Below are 12,076 nucleotides of genomic sequence, written 5' to 3'. Positions count from 1 at the left end.
TGATGGATGAAAATAATGAAAATGTATTCCTTTTCCTTGGGACTCGCTCCATTAAGTGTGCCAGGCAGACTGCTGCATTCCTGTCTGTGCTGAATGCATCGCCCGGGGCTGCAGGATCAAGCTGGGACATGCAAGTATTCCCAGAAACACATCGCAAGTCCCTCTACTTTGCTGTTCTCCAGTGCTTATCATCTACAAGCACACATTTTATTGAGAAGACAGGCTTAGTTGGGACAATCTCCTCTGTCAACTCAAACCAATGTTTGAGCTCTACTGAGTCTGGACAACTTGAGTTTGTTGTTTATTTGGATCCTCATTTGCCACCAAGGTAACTTTTGCTATTGGAGTCTACTAGAAACATTAACACTGTTACAGCCTGCAGTTCAGATAAAGGGAGTACAAATGAAGGTTAAGACTTCAACTAATACTTCTACTACTGCTGCTATTACTACGACTACTTTTACAGTATAAGTACTATTACTGGTTACTTTACTTACTATTACTAGGCTACTACTACTACTACTACTACTACTACTGCTGCTGCTGCTACTGCTGCTGCTGCTACTAGTACCATTGCTTCTGGTATACTACTACTACTGCCACTACTTATACAACCACTACCACTAGTACTAGTACTAGTACTACTACTACTACTACTACTACTACTACTACTACTACAGTACTAGCACTACTGGTAGTATTACTACTGCTACTACTTATATGATTATTACTATAACTACTACAGAATTACTCGTATTACTTCTACTATTACTAATACTACTTACAGTATAATGCCACTACTACTCCAACTACAACCACTAATACTACAACTGCTTATAATACTACTACTACTACTCCTCCTATTGCTACTACTACTACTACTACCACTACCACCACCACTACTAATACTACTACTCCTAATAATAATAATAATAATAATAATAATAATAATAATAATAATAGATATAATAATGACCATTTTTCCTTAATTGGTTTAGGATATTCGCATTAGCATTTTCCTTAATGAACTGTCCTTGATGTGACTTAATGGGTTTCCAGGTAACAGGGCTGCAGCTGGGCTACAGCGGCTCAAATCCTCCTGGCCTCGCAGCTGAAATGGGCGTGGAGTTACTCTAAACGCTGGCAAGGGAAGGAAACAGAAACGAGTGTCAAAGCACGTTGTGGACTGTACTTTTGCAGCCTTCAGCAGAGAGTTTCACTCGGCATAATATGACAGAAAGCGGAGACGGCGGAGGAGCAGAGGTGCGTGGATGATGCCTGCGGTTCCCAACTGTTTCTGACAGCGCAGGTAAGTTTCGCCGACCGGCGGACGCACGGCAGCGTGTTGTGTCAACAGTGTTAATGCCTGGCTCCGAGTTCAGCTCCAGAGCCTGCTGCTGGTGCCTTAACTGGAAACCGACTCAAATAGGTAGGAGACTGAAGAACTCAACGTAACTCTAGTAAAATTCATGTTTTTTCTTATCGAAGATCTGGAATTGTTTCCAAGTGTTGATCAAGTCCCGCATCTTAAAAGAAGGCTGACAAGAAGGTATACCTGCCTCACTGTTACACCAAAGCTACTAACCAAAACATTTATACTACTTAGTCATTATAGCAGTACAAGCATTTTGAAAGTACTCGAGTACTTTCCTTGCAATCATACTGTAGGTTAACCGGTTTTAATCAGTAACCGTTATTACAAAATCCTGCATTTTAATCAGATCTCACGTGTGAACGTCATTGGTCCTGGTGCATGTGGTGTATTCTCCCAATGAAAACAAGCCCAGGCTCATCAAAACTTCTTCATTTCTCAAAACCGCACTTTTGCAATATTTAAGTAGCCAAAAGATATTCTTACAGTATACAATTGAAGATTAAGATAAATCACAGTGATTCAACAGGACATACAGTGAGCCTAATGGCAGAGGTTCCATGGTATTTAATCAAACCAGGAAGGGTATACAGACATAATGTTGGACTTTGTTCTTAGTTGACTGGCTGAGGGATGTTCAGAAATATGAGGTAGGTGTGTGTGTGTGTGTGTGTGTGTGTGTGTGTGTGTGCCAGTGTGCATGCATGGGCGTGCATGCGTAAGAGTGAGTGAGTCACACATTGTATAACCATAGCTAGTGGTATCGTAGAAGGCAGGGCCCACTGGGTGTGACACACACACACACACACACACACACAAACACACACACACGCTGTCAAACATACTGAGGGTATCTGACCTGGCTCTATCCCAGACTGCTCTGATTATCTGGTGACCTACTGTATGCCAATGAGTGTGTGTGCATGCATATGTGTTTGTGTGTGTGTGTGTTTCTGTTGCTAATTGCCTGTGTGTTGACACATTACATGCCTCTTGCTTCCCATTTGATTTTTGATGTCCCCACAAACAGCGTCTCATACATTCCCATTCCCGCATGGCATGTGAAAGCATTCTGTTTATCTGGTGAAGTTCTCTTTCGGCTCTCTGCTATTGATCTTGTGAACTCTGTGGGCTTTCACACTGGGCAGCGGCGCCGGATCAAAGCTCTCAAATCCAGCCCTTTTATATTGTTTGCTGAATGTGTGTGTGTGTGTGTGTGTGTGTGCTTGTGTGCGTGTATGCTTGCCTTTACGTGTGTGAATGTGTGCATGTCTCTGTGTGTGCATGTGTGTGCCAGTTTGTATGTGTGTGTGTGTGTTTGTGTGTGTGGGTGTACAGCGCTAAAAGGCAGAAATGTGGAGCAGGCCAGGTCAAATGTGCTAGCAAGCATTGGCGTGTGCCCGCTTTACTTAGCACTGGCTATGAGCCAGTACAGGTCCCTGCATGTTAACACTGCAATACACAGCTGGGCTGGGCTGATAAATGCACCTCTATTATATGGAGTTTATACAGTAGGATAATATGTAGAGCAGGGACTTGAATTTTGCCCCTGGGCCCTGAATACTACAGATGTATAGTAGGCTACTGTAATGTGCTTTGAATAAAGCGCCCACCAGAACGTTGTGTGTGTTCACTACAAGGATCAGAAGAGCAGAAAGATGAGAAATGGCCTTTTGAATCAAACTCTCTCTACTCTAAAAGCCCCCCCAGCATACTGTACACAGCTGATGTCAACCCTCCTTTGACATCAGCGCTTGCTTTTTGAGATAAGTGTGTTTGTCTTAGAGATTTGTGCATAGTGGTGTTGTAGCATAAGCATCATGTCACAAGATGAGAGAGGAAAACACATGCAGTAGTCCGGCGCTCGGATCAGATGTAAAGTGCAGGAGAGCTAAAGGTCAGTTTCTCTTCGTCTTTTTTCGGCTTTGAACAACGTTTGCGGTAAAACACTCGAGATTACACACATACACATGCATGTGCGCACACACAAACAAACAAACACACACACACACAAACACCCTAAAAAGATAAGACTTACTTGAAAGCAGAAGTAACAGTTGAAACCTCATGTAGGTTTGCAACCTCGCAGAGGAGAAGTGGACATGACATGACGGGTGTGATGCTTTGGTGCGTTCCCTGTCTTCCTGTGAGAGTGTGTGTGTCTCTGTGTGTGTCTCTGTGTGTGTGTGTGTGTGTGAGGAAGAGAGAGAGACAGAGACTATGGCAAGTGTAATTCTGCAACTGACAGTTCATCGGTGCTTGACTTTGAAAAGCTAGAGTGAGAGGATCAGGAAATGGACAGCTAACAATTGGTTATGCCATTGCCAGGGTCTTTATATTTATTGCCAGGCAGTGAGCTGTGAGGTAAATCCTGGGTTTAAGCATTTTTAAACACTGTTTGCTGTTGTAAGTGCTGCCAAAGATTGGTGTTTTAATAAAGATGCCAGCTGGCACACCGGTTTGTTGCCCTTTCTGCAAAAACAGAGTTTCTGTGTCATTTGATTCAAAAGCCAGGCAGAAAAAAATGGCAAGTCTCTCAACATGTAAATATCAACAGCTGACTGTAGAGCCACTTTACAGTAAGTGCTATTTCCTCGTAGCTATTGCTATTTCCTTGCTGTTTCATCCAGAAGTGATGTGAATGTAGGTCTGGTTAGGGTGACACATATGGTCAGTTGTTCCACATATGGTCAGTTGTTCCACATATGGTCAGTTGTTCCACATATAGACAGTGTGATAGTTGGGGTGAACTATTGAAAGAACTAGATTCAAGGTTTAGAAATGAACTGTGATCTTTACAGAGGAAGATTAATGTGAGTATGAGTAACAATCTGGAGAGGTGGAGAGGGTAGGACACATTAATGGAGGTTTTTATTTTGATAATAGGGCAACCATGCATAATAATACTGTTGTGCACCAGTATAGTTCCCTCACTTTGATAGTGATACAAGTACATTGTATCCTTGTATATTTCTAATGAAACCCCAAATTTTTAAGCTTTTAACTAAGTCAAAATCAAGGTCCAGTTTGGCCAATTTTTGAAAATATATACACATTATTTACAGCTTAAAAACACATTTTTAATTCCTGTTTAACCTTCATGGACATTTTAGAAGTCAAGAGACCTGCCTATAATACGAGAGTGTTTGCACTTGGGTCCAAAGAAACAGATTCATTTCTTTAGCTTTGAAATTCAGTTTGGAAGCAGCCTTGTTTCCTTCATTTTCCTTCACCTATCATGTCTTATTTTTATCTCTTTGTGTATCTACAGCTTAAAGCTGACCCACTCCTTCCTCCAATGTTGGTATTCGTCATATTCATCAGCTTCTCCCTGAGGTAGCAGCATTGGGTCTAAAGCACCATGTTGGACCCTCCAGAGTCCAGTGAGGAGATCTCAGACTGGCTGACCAGCCTGCGCCTGGCCCAGTATGTCCTGTGCTTCCAGCAGGGGGGCTACCAAGTTCTGGAAGACTGCAAGGACCTCACCGATGAGCGGCTCCTGCAGCTCCGAGTGTTTCCTACGGGCCACCGTAGACGCATCCTCCGCAGCCTGGAAGCACTCGGGGTGGAGCGAGAGAGCGGGGAGGAGGAAGAGGGAGAGGAGGGGCGTGGCCGGAGGAAGCCTGTGCCACACCCGAGACATATCTTCCTGAAGGATAGAAAGAGGGCGACTTCATGCAAGGACCCTCAGCCAAAGGAGAGGGGGGCTTATGATTTGGAGGGGAGTCAGACGTTGCCTCCAGGAACAGGACTGGGAGCAGAAAGTGAGTTTGTCTCGGAGGCTGGGTGCCTCAGCCCGCCCCGGCCGGCCCCACGCGACCCCGCGAACATCCGCACCTGCTCTTCTGCCTCCGTCTCCACCACCAGCAGCAGCAGTGACTCGCTCTCCATTTCTTCCCCCTCTGACATGCCCTCCGACTGGGAGATTTCCTCTGAAGACCCTTCCCTCTCTAGCACTGACTCCGTCCCTTGTCCGGCTGAAGTGTCCCACCCGCCCCAGGCTGACGACCTGGGGGGTTTTCTGGGTGAGATGGTGGAAAATAGCATCTATGAGAGACAGCCCAGTTTTAAGGGTCCCAGGGGTCCGCGGCCCACCCGCTCCTACCGGCTGAGGCACCGGCCCGTCCCTGAAATCCCAAGTCAGGCCATACCGCCACCTCAGGACAGGTACGCCTAATAAGTTCTCACTTCGAAAAGGTGGAATATATCTTTTCAAATGTTTCAGTGTTTACTCAAAGCTCTTGAGTACAAATAGAGGAGGCACGAATAGAAAAGTGGAATGCCCCCTGATAAATTGAGTTTCACACTGCCATGGCAGAAAAGAATAAGAACACCAACTTTAATATTTGCTCTCTTAGCATTCGGAATCGCATTGGCTGAGGGCCTGAGGCCTCCAACTTATCGCATTGAGTTCTCTATTCCACATAATACCCCATGTACGTTGCTGCACTTCTGAACTGTGAAACTAACTTTCCCACTTCCACATCTCTGTTCCAAAGGATTTCACCTGTACACGGTGCTACCTGTTTCCCCCCACATGCTGCGGTGATGGTTTTAATCAACTTATTTCTCTTCCTCCTCAGGAGCGCACCACTAGCGCAAACAACCAGCCCTGAACACCTACCCGGCTCCGAAGGTCCCACCGGTGCAAACGGCATACAGAAAGGTACACACAGTCTTTCAGCTGCATCCGCTTCATCTCTGCCATGAATATTTCATTTGGCAGCAGAGTCAGCGGTGCTGTTGTTTGCCCGGATGAAAGAAGGGAGGGGAGAGGCGGATAGTGTGCGGGAGGGGTGGGGTGTTCGGCGGCTGTGTCGTGGGAAAAAGCGTCGCCCTGTTTTGAGCGCGCATCTCGCAGGGAATAGGCTCTCTCACATCTCGTCCCGCGGTGAGACCCTGGCGTGTCTTCCTGCCGCCCGGCTCTCCAAAGTTTTTAGAAGTTGTTTAACTTTGCTAACAACACACAGTCTTGTAGAACACACAATACAAATATGTTTTGAATTTTTTATTTTTCCCCTGCTGTATTCGTTGGACTTTGTTGACCCTTATGTCTTATTTGACAAGATATGTGCCACTCTCTCTGTGCGGGGGACGGGTTGTGAGGTTCTCCGAGGACTATATAACAGGTTTCTGTCAGTCAAAGATGCTAAGGCCGATAGTGATGATAGTGCGCATAAATGTGTGTTTAAGAATCGTGAACATGTCAGTCTTCGTGGGACTGTATTTGCCCACAGCATGACACTTTCTCTTTTGCCGCCATCGATTTCTTTGCTCTTATATCTGTGCGTGGCACTGAACAGATTTCTGTCCGTTTCTGCACTTTATCTCCTCTCACTTTTCTCTTTCGGCTTATCCCTCCTTGTTCTGTGTACCTTTACTGCAGTAGTCTCTTGGTAGGCCTTGTTTTCCAACTTTCTGTCTGTGTGGAACAAGAGAGGCAGCGAGACTAGAGAGAAAAGGGGAGAAAAGCAAGACAGTGAAGTGGGGAGGGAAGACGGAAGAGGAGATGGATGCAAAACAGACTGAGAGAAAGAGGAAGAGAGGGAGCCAAGGCGGTCCCAGAGCAGGGAGACGGGGAGCTTGCCTAGCAAGCTAGATCTCCCTTCACAGCGAGGTCTAGCAAGGAGGTATTTGACATATCATTTCACCCAAGCATATTTGAAGAGTTTCATTCCAAGACGAGATCCACTGCTGGAAAAATGTGAAATGTAGTCTCACAAACTGATTAAAAATCATCGCACCAGTAGGACTGTTTCGTAAGGCCTTTGATCGGACAGTAGAATACATGTAATTAAACAGAAATCAGACTCAAATGGCAGATTGTATACACTGTCCTGTTTAATCAGAATCACTTTATTCACCAAGTATAATAAATGTATAGGAATTTGTCTCGGTGACATTAACAACTCCCATCGTGACTTATATTTAATGTAGGACATACAACAGACAGACTATACATGCTGTATCTCTCCATATATGTACATATGTAGTATTATATCCCATATGTATAAAAGGGATGTACTCTCTGCAGTAACCTAGAACCAACATTCAAAACAACATATTCTATTAGAGTAGAGACACATAAATGAGTAATGACATACCTGACAGTTATATTCCATGTATCCTGCAATATTCCTTTTGCCCATCATTTATGAATCATTTTCAAAGCTGTGTTTGCAGTATTGTAAAACATATTTTAAATGAATTCTTCCCAGCAGTAGTTTATTTTGATATAAAGGAGTAGTTGTATTTGTCTCTGCTAAGTTTTGAATATTTTTGAAGGTATTAGCTTGAGGATATAATAACTTCAGGGAGTGATGTACAGCATTTTTGGAATGAAACTACTGCGATATGACGAATTGGCTCGTAACTAATTTGAATTCACATGGTGGCGGCTTGTGTCCTCTAAGCTCTGTGGTGAGAGTGACACAGACGAGTGATATTAACGTGACTGCCTGACTTAAAAAAAATAAAAAATAAAAAAAAGGGGGAAGCTTCAATCAAAGAACCAAATCAATCCCCCCTCATAACTAACTCCGAGTTGACGGCTACATCAAAGTAGCTTCCCAGACTCTGACTTGAGGGAGTCTGGTTAGGACCAGATAAAGAGGGAGCGTGGCAGATTGAGGGGAAACAAAAGGCAGAAGATGGAGACGGAGCCAGCGAAGGAAGAATAGAGGGAATCAGAGGGGAGTACGGTGCAGAAGTGTCCGGCGGGCCTCGGAGAGAGCCGCGAGTGGCCTGAAGGTCGACCAGTAGATGATGATAAATGATGGTCACTGTCTGCAGACGGAGCCTGTCCGCAGAGAGGGCCGCTGTGATACAGTGGAAGCCATTCTGTCATCAAGTAAACTGACCCCTTCATAAAGCCTACCAGGCCCGGTGCATGGCCTCTGTGCCCCTCTGTAATGGCCTGGATTGTCTATGTCTGTATACTTTGAGTGTTTGTTTATAGTGCGTTCGCATCTGTGTAGGTGTGAATATTTATCTGCACTACCAGTCAAAAGTTTGGACACATTATATTTTACTATTTTTCACATTTTAGAGTAATAGTAAAGACATCAAAACTATGAAATAACACAAAAAAAGTGTTAAATCAAAACTATCTTTTTATTTTAGATTCTTTAAAGCAGCCGCCCTTTGCCTTGATGGAAACGCAAAGGCTTTGGAAAGAAATTCACTCATAGGCATCAGCTTCACTATTTATATTTGTCTAAGAAACATATTTCAAACATTTAAGCATAAGCCTTTAGATCAAAATGGCTTTAAGATAATGAAAAACATAGAACATTCAATCAGGTGTGTCCAAACTTTTTACTGGTAGTGTATATCTTGTAGATGTCCGTCTGCGTGTGTCTCCAGGCACCTTCATGCGTCTCAATGTGTTTTCATCTATAAGTGCCACGATCTATGCACGCCGCTGTCTGTGTACGTGTCTTGTTTCTCTTGTGTGTGTGTGTGTGTGTGTGTGTGTGTCTGGCCCTGTGGCGGTGTCTTCTGGCCCTCACAATCCTCAGGAGAGGGCGGTGTCATTTTTCACAGTGACAGGCAGTGGCCCACGCAGGGTGGCCCCGGGTCTCCAGACTAATAGTGTCTGGGCCGAGTCTCTCCACTCCTCTCTTCTGCCTCCACCGACCACCGACCACGGTCCCTACAGGGAGCCGAGTCGGAGAAATGGCCTTGGCACGGGCTCTGTCTGTTTGAGAGAGGGAAGCGAGGATCATACTCCCAGTTGGGGAAGGAGGGGGCAGAGGCAGAGAGATAGGCATGCTAAAACAAAATTTAATTGGTTTACTGCTTGCATGGATCAAGGGTTGGCACATTTTTTAAGATCAATGAGTTGGCTTAATCAAAGGGCACTATAGCATCTGAGTGATTTAAATTTTAACTGGAACAATCCTTTTAAGCTCCTTACTTTCATGCACCGTGTTTAGGCCTTCACACTGTGCTCTGCTACTTTTCAATGGCATGACAAAACGACTATTGTGCTTTCTCTGTGTCCTTTTCAGCTAAACTTCAAAGAACCTTGACTCCTATTGTTCCCTATGGAGAAACGTTCCTGTACAACAACCCTGAAAGCACTCCGGTGAGACGGTGTACACTCCCGCTAGCGGACAGAGACTAGCAGCTTATTGAGGAGGAACAGACATTTCTGAGATCTTCAGCACTATCAGCCGTGTTTCAGCCACAGTCTTCACACTGGAAATTCCCTCGCACTGTTCTGTTGTCACCATGAACACAGAGCAAGAGTGGAGGGTGTGCTTGTTTCAGTTTGGCCCCTGAGGTTAATAGAAATGTCACCTAGCCACCAAACTAACCTAGCTAGCGCACTAACACGATAACAGTGTCTGACTGAAAGATGGACACCTTTTTTCCCCTCCCATCTGATGCTAATCTCTTTTGGTCTCTATAGGACCGAGGAGCTCATGGACTGTTGAAGAAAGATTTTAAAGACAAGATAAAGCAGAAGAAACAGAGGTATGGTTGGTGAGAGGTTGGTGTGACACTTCTCTCTTTTGTGTGCCGGCGTCCCCACCTGCTAGAGCCATAAATAGCAGTTCACACATTCAGAAAAGAGGAAGCTGGAACCACTGATGAAGTTGCTGTGGTTAAACAAGTCTCAGTGTAGCACATAGAAGACAGTGAAAATATATTATGACATTATTTGGCTGTTGTAGCAGATGGCGCAAGACCTGTCAATTCTGAAACAGTGTAGACTGCTAAAAACAAACGGATTTCACCTCTGGGTGCAACCCATCATTGAACTGTAGTCACAGAATTAATTTTCCTGTTCATATGTACCCTTTCCAAACAAGTCTTAAGTTTTAAAAGAGATTGCCACTGTGTTTTAGGATGGAAATATGTTCCTACAGTACATCCTAATAACGCTTGGTTTGCATCATAAAACATAATACAGTTGTTCAGCTCCATTGAGAATCATAAAGATAAAAAGGAAGGTATCCAGGCTGATTTTTTGGGAATATGGGTATGTTTCCTGCCTCAGACAGCACATACAAAAAAATCAAAATTCTACAATAAATATTAAATGTAATTTTGATATATAGCTCAATCAATCCAAAAAATCATTGCTTCATTCATTTTCTATGAAGCAGCTCTAGGCTGTGCATCATGAAAGTTAATGTTCACCAGTGTTGTTTTGGTTGTCCTAGACCTAGACATTGCATAAGTTGTCTTTTTTTTTATTCCTTTTTTTTGCAGCTTGTGCCTCATGAAATGCTATGTAAACAGTGTTATTGGATAGGCATTTATAATTTGAGTTGATTGGTTGTGAGATTGATAGATGAACATACTGTCACATAACACATAATGAACATAGCGTCACCTGTCCCCATACAGAAAAAAGACTAAACCCAAAGAGTCAGCGAAGGGACGGGATGAGTCCAAGAAAAAAGCGGCAGCCATTCCCGACGTCTGCGAAGACGAGTACTCGACGGTGGAAGACTGCGCCTCCGTTTTGCAGCGAGCCAATCAGGACCTGGTGAAAACTGTGACCTCCGAACCTCTCGCTATTGGCCCGACAGCCTCTGGCCCCGCCTCTCGGGACGGGTCTCTGAAGATGGTGGTGTGTGACCTCTACTCGGAGCCGGCCGACGCTCTGGGGGGCGTGGTTAGAAACGTGTTGCCCGTGACCTCAGACATTTCCCCGTACGCGTGCTTCTACGGAGCGCCCAAACACCAGCTGCTCAAAGCTGGTTGGCTGGACAAGCTGTCTCCTCAAGGGTAGGCCACTACTCAAACTGACCAATGAGATTAGAGAATTGTGTTTGCATCTGGAATCCAGTTCAATGACGTAGCATGATTATAACTATACACTACCACTCAAAAGTTTGGACACACCTGATTGAATGTTCTATGTTTGTCATTCTCTTAAAGCCATTTTGATCTAAAGCCTTATGCTTAAATGCTTGAAATGTGTTTTTTAGACAAATATAAATAGTAAAGTTGATGCCTATGTATGAATTTCTTTCTAAAGCCTTTGCCTTTCCATCAAAGCAAAGGGCGGCTACTTTAAAGAATCTAAAATACAAGATAGTTTTGATTTGTTTAACACTTTTTTGGTCACTGCATAATTCCATTTGTGTTACTTCACAATTTGGATGTCTTTACTGTTATTCTAAAATGTGGAAAATAGTAAAAAATAAAGAAAAATGTGGTGTGGAAAAATGATACACTTATCTACATAAGAATCCTCTGCAGTAGAACACAATTTGTGTTGCTGCAGCTCCACATTGCCTATAGGGATTAATGTTTTGTAGTCGAGTGGCCAGCCGCCTCAACACCACAGACAAACCACTGCTTCCTGACCCCTTTTCAGTACACCGCTCTAATTTCCTGTCTTTACTCTCCTCATTTCCGTCTGTCCTCATGCGTCTCCTATCTTTGATGATTCTTTAAAACTGACAAGTGGTATTAGATGCAGAAGCCTGGATCAGACCTATCCATTATGCACAGTGTCAGTGCAGCTAAAGCAAAGGAAAGCGAGATATAGGAGAGACGACGCTTTCTCAAACCTGGCGGAGCTGCAGTTTTCTCTCCACGCGGCTTGATTCAGTCTCCTGGTGCCACATGCGTCACCGTTGCTCAGAGCTAGAGCTATCAATCATTTCCTTTCTTTTTAGATTCTACTTCACCACCTGATTTGCATAGGTTTGGCAAACTGCCCTTGGGCTGTTGAATATT

The 12,076-nt window shown here is 44.1% G+C and overlaps 1 protein-coding gene across 3 annotated transcripts in view; it reads left to right on the top strand.

The window, feature by feature from the left end:
• The first annotated feature begins 210 nt into the window (after window positions 1–210).
• Window positions 211–12,076, top strand: part of arap2 (ArfGAP with RhoGAP domain, ankyrin repeat and PH domain 2) — a 111,232-nt gene continuing 99,366 nt past the window's right edge. For 2 of the 3 annotated variants that reach the window (XM_078291698.1, XM_078291696.1), the window contains exons 1-7: window positions 211–328; window positions 1,060–1,429; window positions 4,644–5,539; window positions 5,956–6,038; window positions 9,385–9,461; window positions 9,789–9,853; window positions 10,733–11,116. In XM_078291698.1, the coding sequence (XP_078147824.1) occupies window positions 4,734–5,539; window positions 5,956–6,038; window positions 9,385–9,461; window positions 9,789–9,853; window positions 10,733–11,116 (1,415 nt within the window). In that variant the 5' untranslated portion in view covers window positions 211–328; window positions 1,060–1,429; window positions 4,644–4,733. The remainder of the gene's footprint in view (window positions 329–1,059; window positions 1,430–4,643; window positions 5,540–5,955; window positions 6,039–9,384; window positions 9,462–9,788; window positions 9,854–10,732; window positions 11,117–12,076) is intronic. The other variant, XM_078291697.1, reaches the window with a different exon arrangement.

Source organism: Centroberyx gerrardi, chromosome 23, assembly GCF_048128805.1.
Source record: "Centroberyx gerrardi isolate f3 chromosome 23, fCenGer3.hap1.cur.20231027, whole genome shotgun sequence".
In the NCBI taxonomy this organism is placed as follows: domain Eukaryota; kingdom Metazoa; phylum Chordata; class Actinopteri; order Beryciformes; family Berycidae; genus Centroberyx; species Centroberyx gerrardi.
The sequence above is the reverse complement of the archived record's forward strand: the minus strand, read 5'-3'. Positions and strand labels throughout refer to the sequence as shown.